This window comes from Martes martes (genome assembly GCF_963455335.1).
Source record: "Martes martes genome assembly, chromosome: 16".
Taxonomy (NCBI): domain Eukaryota; kingdom Metazoa; phylum Chordata; class Mammalia; order Carnivora; family Mustelidae; genus Martes; species Martes martes.
Window position 1 is genome coordinate 59,202,749 of NC_137904.1, and position 7,914 is coordinate 59,210,662.

Here is a 7,914-nt window from a genome sequence, read left to right on the forward strand (position 1 = left end):
GCAAAAAGGGAGAAGCAACCCAAGCGTCCATCAACAGATGAACAAACAAAATGTGGTATAGTGGAATATCATCCAGCCATACACAGGAATTTCGATACATGCTGTAACATGAACCTTGAAAACATTAAGTGAAATAAGACCCAAAGGGACAACTATCATATGATTTCACTCATATAAAATAGGCAAATTCATAGAGATTAGAAAGATTAGAAGTTATTAGCGGCAGGAGGGGGGGGCAGTGGAATTATTGCTTAAGGGTTACAAAGTTTCTGTTAAAGGTGATGAAGAAGTTTTGGATCTAGATCACTATATGACTATATCACTATAGATCACTACATCATGGTTGTCTAACATTATGAATATACTTAATACTGCTGAATGGTACACAAAAATGGTTAAAATGCAAATTTTACATTAGGCTAATCATTGTAAGTGGATGTTATGAACAACTTCCCACCGAAAGAATTTGAAAATTTAGACAAAACAGACAAATTCCTAAGAAAACACCACTTACCAAAATTGGTAAAAGAACAAATAGACAATATGAATAATTCTAAGTCTTTGAAGGAAATTGAGTATGTAATTAATAACCCTTCCACAAAAAACACTCAGGGCCCAAGTGACTTTACCACTGAATACTGCCAAACATTTAAGGAAAAAATAACACCAATCTTACTCTTCCAAATAAGTGGTAAAGAACACTTCTGAACATACTTTATGAAGCCGACATACCTTAATACCAAAACTTGACAAGGACATTAACATAAAAGGAAAATCCCAGGCCAATTTCATTCATGAACACAGATGTAAAAATCCTAAGACAATATTAACAAATTGAATCCAGCCTATGGAAAAAGCATAACATTATGACCAAGTAGAGTTCATTCCAGAATGCAAGGTTGGTAAATCAGTAAATAAAGAATTGCCACATTCTCAGAATAAAAGAGGCAATGCTTATGATCATTTCAAAAGATGCAGAAGAAGAATTAGATAACAGTCAATATCCATTCCAGATAAAAAAAAAACTCTGAGCAAAGCAGGAAGGAAAAGGAGTCTACGTAATCTGATACAGCTATCTACAATAAACAGATAGCAAACATTGTACTTCATGGAGAAATTTGAACACTTTTCCTCTGAGATGGGGAAATGAGTAAGGGATGCCTTCTGTTTACCATTACTACACAACAAACACGGCCGCGCTAACATATAGGGAGCAAGACAGTGATATATTGCAAGCTTTTCAGGGCATTTATCCTGTTGAATGGAGGGAGAACGGGAAAGATAAACTAACGAAGAACAATGATATAGCAATGAGAATCTGTCTTCCGCTTTGCTCATCCTTTTTTTCCTCTGAGGATCAGAACCAGAGTGGAAGCAACAGTCTTGGATCACCAATCAGATGCTGCTGATCATTCAACTTTAGACCAAGAGGGGGACTTGAAATACCATCCCCTATAGCAACCCCGACGATTCACAAGAAAAGAACCACGGGCCAGAGAGATTAAAGGAGTTGTCCCAAGATCCTACTGCCACTTAGGTCCCGTTTTCCTCGCTGGTTGGTAATGTGAGTCCCTTAGGTCCAATGTGAGCGTCCCCAGGTGTAGCAGTGACTCCATCTCCTGGGGTGAAGGCTCCAGAGGAAAGCGTCACCCACGGAGAGGCAGAGCACGTCTGGTGGCACACCTCTCGCCCCGCTGACATCACAAGCAGAATGCTGGGGCTGGTCACGCTTAATTGTGATGTCAAGGAACAAAGCTGGCAATTTTCGAGAAGGGGGGCCAACTTGATAGGGAGATCACAAAACAGCAGCCAAAGGGAAAGGTGAGAAGGCAGCCATCGGATCCCAAGAAATGGAGAGGGCTGAGGTGGGGCACCTGGGACTGACTGATGGGGACCCTCCCAACAGCTAGTGAAGTGAGACCAGGGCAAGGCCCCTGCACCTGAACGCCCAGGGGTTCTTTTCTCTCCCGACACAGGGCCGCCAAGCCTCTAGCCTCCCTGACATGCAGAAGGTTTCACGTAAGTACTTGTGTCCATTTTCCCTTACATTGATGTGGCTTCTTTCTGCCATCCGCTTGCTTGACCAAGATTTGTTGCAGGAGTTAGGGCTGGGACATGGAGAACACGAGCCCCATGCTATGCCCTCCATGTTGGCTGACCGATGACACAGCGTCTGTACCCCGTGGGGAGGCAGCTGCTTCTGTGGAAAGGATTGGCCCTCAGAGGCCCCTCAGCTCCTGCCGTGGCTTCTTCATGGTTCTGCTCTGTCTCCTCAGGGCCGGCCCAGGACCACAACCCAGCCCTGCAGCCCCCTGCCCAGCCCTCAAGACCTCCCCAAACCCAGCTCCTCATGAGTGACAGCAGTCTCGGCACCTTCGAGGACCAAGTCCTCTGTCCCATTTGCCTGGAGGTGTTCCGCAACCCGGTCACCACTGCCTGTGGGCACAACTTCTGTATGACCTGCCTCCGAGGCTTCTGGGACCACCAGGCCACCGCGGGCGAGACACTCTACTGCCCCCAGTGCCGGGAGAGCTTCCCCTCCAGACCGCGCCTCTGCAAGAACGTCATCCTGGAGGAGATGGTGACCTGCTTCACCCAGGCCAAGGGCCACGCCTTGGGATCCTCTCGGATCCTGGCGGGGCCCCGGGACGTGCCCTGCGACTTCTGTGCTCCGCAGAAGCTCAAGTCGGTCAAGTCCTGTCTGCAGTGCATGGCCTCCCTGTGCGAGAAGCACCTGCGCAGCCACTTCGAGGACCCGGCATTCCAGGACCACTCGCTGCTGGAGCCCGTGTGGGATCTCAAGAGCCGCCTGTGCCGCAAGCACCGCCAGCTGCGGCGCCTGTACTGCCGCACGGAAGGCTGCTGCGTGTGCGGGGCCTGCCTGCTGGAGGAGCACAAGGACCACGACACCATCCCCCTGGAGGAGGAGCGCGCCCGCAAGGAGGTGAGGCGGGAGGGGAGGAGCCGGGGCCTGGCCACCCACCCGCCGACACTCACCCAGCATGAAAGTCTTTTTTTTTTTTTTTCTTTTTTAAGATTTTATTTATTTATTTGACGGAGAGACACACTGAGAGAAGGAACACAAGCAGGGGGAGCGGGAGAGGGAGAAGCAGGCTTCCCGCCGAGCAGGGAGCCTGATGTGGGGGGCTCAATCCCATGACCCCGGGATAATGACCTGAGCCAAAGGCAGATGCTTAACGACTGAGCCACCCAGGAGCCCCAGAGTGTGAAAGCCTTTCACAAGCCGGGGGCACACCTGTCCTTGGAGGGTAGCTACAAGACCATCCAAGTGACAGCCATGGGGGTGGGTGCGCGGGGAGGTGAGAAAGGGCTGGCAAGTTGGAGGAACAAGGGTCCCAAGTTGTACGTACGAGTTCTAGGGTTCTTTTTCTTCTTGCACAGCAAAAGGAAAGTTGGAGAGAAAACATGTCATGTCAGGTGGAGCAAATCCCCTCCTTTTCTCTACTTTCAACTCTTGTTACATATATTTGCCCTGGTTTTTTGAGGGGAGCATATATTTCAGATATTCTACCATGTGTGTTCAGTAAGAGTGCTCTCCCCACATAGCCACCGGGAATGGAAATGGCCCACGGCCAGAGGCTCGGGCAGGGGTGGAAACCCATTCACCACCCTGTTGAGCTCAGCTGGCACTTTTTCCATAGCGAGACTTGGTCAGCAGCGTGTTGATTTAGAGTCTGGCTTGAGCTGCTTATCTGGTGGTGCGCCAGCAACAGCTCATGGACAGGCACTTGGACCCGCACAGTTCTTCGTCTGTTGTGAACAAGAACGTGCCCGTTGCTGGAACAGGTGGAGACTGAAGCCTTCTCTGTAGAGGGACGTGGGACACAGTGCGCGCTGGGCCAGGCAGCGCCAGCCCAGCGAGTTATCTCCGGGGCTCCGTATCCGCTATGTTCCTCCTCTACCCACTGCCACCTCTCAAGCCACTGCACACTCTACGGCCCCTTTCTGTGACCTGAAACCCTATGGTCATCACAGTTAGGGCAGAGAACCTGGGAGTCAGAGACCACGAGCAGAGAGGGTAGACCCTGGGCCATCGTCCCTTCAGCGCTGGTCTTTCGCTCTCGGAATGCAAGAGGTATGTCCCCTCTGGGCTTGCGGAAGGGCTTCTCCGAGGCCCCTTCCCTGAACCAGGGGCCCCCTCCTCCTCCCTCTCGCTCCCAGGTGGAGGTTCGGAAGGTCCAGGCCAATGTGGAAAACCAGATGCTGATCATCAACTCTGACAGCCAGAAACACAGGGGGCAGGTGGCCTTTCTCTCGGTAAGCCTGGCCCGCCCTCTCCCAGGCCGGGGCTTCCCGGCAGTGCCCTGCATCGGGCTCAGGGGTCCTCTCAGGGCTTGGAGTGGAGGTCGTGGAGCCCAGCTGTCAGCAACAGGACGCCGAGGCAGGCTCCAGGCCAGAGCACTCGGGGTACCCGGCTCCGGCTCCAAGATACCTCTCGACACTCCGTCCACCCCACCCCCTTCAGAAACTGATCCAGACCACACGTGAGGAGGTGAACACCTGCTTCTCAGAGATCATCCAGGAGGTCAAAAAACTGCAGATGAAGGTCTTGGATTTTGTGGAGAAAGAGGAGGCAGCGGCTCTGGGGAAGCTGGGCAGCTCTATCCAGCAGAGCCACAACCGGCTCCTGAAGCTGGAGGGGGACAGCATCTGGCTCCGCACGCTGCTCGCCAACCGGAGCGACCAGCAGTTTCTGCAGGCGAGCCCCCCACCCCTCCCATCTCTGCCCCAGACCCTGACACAGCCTCCGCTCCCCTCCCCCCACCACCTGCAGATGCCCCAGATCTGCTCAGACCTAGGATTAAGTGGTCAACATTTGGGGCTGCCTCCAGTAGGCTCCCCATCCCAGGCATCAGTCCCGAGCTTACACCAACCTACCTGGCTTCTTCCTCCACCTTGGCACTCAGTCTTACCCTAACTTTCCTGCCTTCGTTTCCCTGGAACAGAAGGGAGTGGACCCTGGGATTTCGAGTACCTGCCACGGCGTATGTTTCTCCAGACTCCCCCAGGTCAGGGATGCAAACACGTCCTGCATAATCCAGATAGCCTGGAATGAAATCCCTTTTCCTCCCCCAGCCCTGGCCTGGCCCCCAGCCCATCGCTGCTACAGGAGGGTAGCAGGCAGAGTCACTAAGCAGAGGTCTGGGTGACAGGAACCTTGTCTATGCGTGTGGCCCAGGGCTCCCCAGACTCCGGACTCAGCACTGACCTCCTTTCTTCAGCTGGGATCACACGCCTGGGAGCAGATTTCTAATTTCTGGAGCTGTTGCTCACCGAGTCCAGCCACACACAGCAGCGGCCTCCCTCAACACACACACACACCAGGAAACATTTGGCAAGGTTTTTCCCTAAGCAATTAAAAGCTCAAAAGAAATCCTCTTCCCATTGTTTTCTAATGCACTTTGCTTAATGCACTAGACCACAGTGGCCATGCTTTTGCCAAAGCCCTCATCTAAGATCTCGTGACCAGCAGGGAGGGAGAGAGATGCCCAGGTTTGAAAATAAGCCATTTCTTCACCTGCCCCATGGTTCCGGGGACCCCGGAGCCCCTAGCATAAGCGGGAGCTCCTGGCATGGGCCTGGGCGCTGGCTCACAGGTCGTACTGGGGGCCGCTCCCCGCCTTCAGGAGTTCCCCAGGCTGAAGCACTTCCCTGCCTGCGTGGAACCCCTGATGGGAACCAACTGTGAGGAGAAGCAGACCTTCCTCCAGTTGCCCGAGACCCTGGAGGAGCTCCGGACCCGGCTGACGGACGTGGGCCTCAGCTTCATCAATCAGCTCCTCTTGAAGGGTCAGTACCCAGCAGCCCCGGGCCACCGGAGACTCACCCGCGTTCCGGGGGCGGAACCGCCCCACCGGGCAGTGTTTGGGGTTCCAGGCACTGGCAGAGAGCCCTGCCTGCCCCTGTGAGCCTTCCCCCAGGTGACGCAGCCTCCTGGAAGCCCATGCCTCTCTCTGGAAGAACGCTGGGCTGTAAGAGTGTCCTCAGCCAAGCCCCTCTTCCCCCCCCCCCCCAGGCATTAAGATGAACTCCTATGAGGTGCTGCCCCCAGCTGTGGACAGGAAAACGCTTCTCAAGTGTGAGTCCTCAGCAGTGGCGTCCACAATCGGGTGGGAAAGAAAGGAGCAGCCCCACTCCCACCCCGGGCGGGGGGCTCGTCTTCCCCAGCCCCACCTGCATTCAGACCAGGGCTCCAGAGAGATGCCAGTCCTCGTTGCCCTGACGTCCCACTTGCGACTGGAGACCTCAGAAGGACTCAGCCGGCAAATCCCAGCTGTGACACCGGGAGGGGAGGAGTAGCCTGTCCCACCCCATGGCTGGCGCGAGGACCTGCCTCCTGCCCATCCGCTGGTTCTGCCGCCCTCCCCGGCTGTGGTGTGCCACCACCACTGCCCTCAGCTGGGTGCCTGCCAGTGTCCCCTGGGGCTTTAGTCAAGCCAGCTCGGATGACACTGCCCATTTCGTCTTCAGAAAAGCTCCCTTTTCATTTGATGCTTTCGCAGCCCCTCTCCTGGGCGGGGCTGGGAGGCACATCTCGGTGACTTCTCTGAGATACAGTGGGTCTCTCTGGTGAATCCCTGAGTCACCTCCCCCAGGAGCCCTTGACCTTCCCTCAATGCCGTCCGGTCTCGAGGCCTCAGCCCCCCGGGGGCGCCCACCCCATCTCCCTCTCCGGTCTCCTCCCGCAGGTTACTGCAACCTGAACTTTGACCCCACCACGGCCAGCGAGGAGCTGTTCCTGTTCAAGGAGACCCACTCGGTGCTGAACCTGGGCATCCTCCTGGAGCCCTTCGCCACGGGCGGCCCCTTCCCCGGCTTCAAGCAGTGGCCGCAGGTGCTGTGCTCGCGCGGCCTGTCCGAGGGCCGCCACTACTGGGAGGCCGACGTGTCCAACTCGTGGGTGTGCCTGGGCCTCACCTACCGCCGCAGCCCCCCGCTCGGCAGCCGCCCGCGCCGCAACATCGTCTACCTGCTGGGCCGCAACCCCTACTCGTGGTGCCTGGAGTGGGACTCGCTCAAGTTCTCCGTGTGGCACAACAACACGCAGACGGTGCTGCACGGCGGCTACCACCGCACGCTCGGCGTGGCGCTCGACTGCGGCGCCGGCTGCCTCTCCTTCTACTGCGTGGCGGGCGGCGTGAGCCTGCTCTACCGCTTCCTCGTCTCCTTCCTGGAGCCGCTCTACCCCGCGGTCATGGTCAGCAGCGGCGCCTCCGTCACGCTCAAGCAGCGCCCGGAGGCGGAGGCGTAGGCGGCGGTCAATAAAGCTGGACTGGAGCGCTGGCTGGGCCCGCGGAGGGGCGCGGGGCGCGGGGCGCGGGGCGGCGGGTGGGGGGTGGCCACGGGAGCTCCCGGCCCCCGGTGGAGGGGTGGGATGGGCGGCCCACCGGCCTCCCGACCCGCCGCCCGGGATGGCCTGGGAATCCCGGGAAACAGGAAGACCCGTCCGTTCCCGCAGCCCCTCTGAGCCAGGCTGGAGCTCCCCCCGGGGACTGGGGACAGTCCGGTGGCCTCCGGAGGGCGGATTCCTGATCCGGGTGCACAGTCTCCCCCACCGTGGTGACCACCTTCCTAACCCCCCATCAGAGAGGACCCTGGCCTTGGCTCTCCAGGCTGGTCCTGACTACTCCGCATTGGGGACCCAGGGATGTGTTCCCCAAGGCCAGGTGGCCTGAGTGGGCTGGGCTTGGAGCAGATGGCTTCTCTCCCCTCCTCCCCCGCAGGTGACCAGGCTGAGAGCAGCACCTAACATGGTAAGGGGGGGGGGGGTTCTGTCCCAGCTGCTGAACTGGGGTTTGGGAGGTGAAGGCGAGGAACCCAGGCTGATCTCAGGCCCAAAGACAGGCTGAGGGCCTACTGACGGGAGCAGAGCGCCTCACACAGCCGGTGTTT

General features: G+C 56.7%; 1 protein-coding gene across 1 annotated transcript; it reads left to right on the forward strand.

Moving 5' to 3' along the window:
- Positions 1-1,711: 1,711 nt before the first annotated feature.
- On the forward strand, positions 1,712-7,273 carry LOC308357219 (E3 ubiquitin/ISG15 ligase TRIM25-like; the record flags this gene model as incomplete). The annotated part of the gene is given in 10 exon segments (XM_080826683.1): positions 1,712-1,821; positions 1,977-1,990; positions 1,993-2,019; positions 2,277-2,944; positions 4,183-4,278; positions 4,487-4,720; positions 5,649-5,811; positions 5,943-6,019; positions 6,022-6,100; positions 6,711-7,273. Coding segments are annotated over 10 exon segments (2,031 nt in total).
- Between the last annotated feature and the right edge of the window lie 641 nt (positions 7,274-7,914).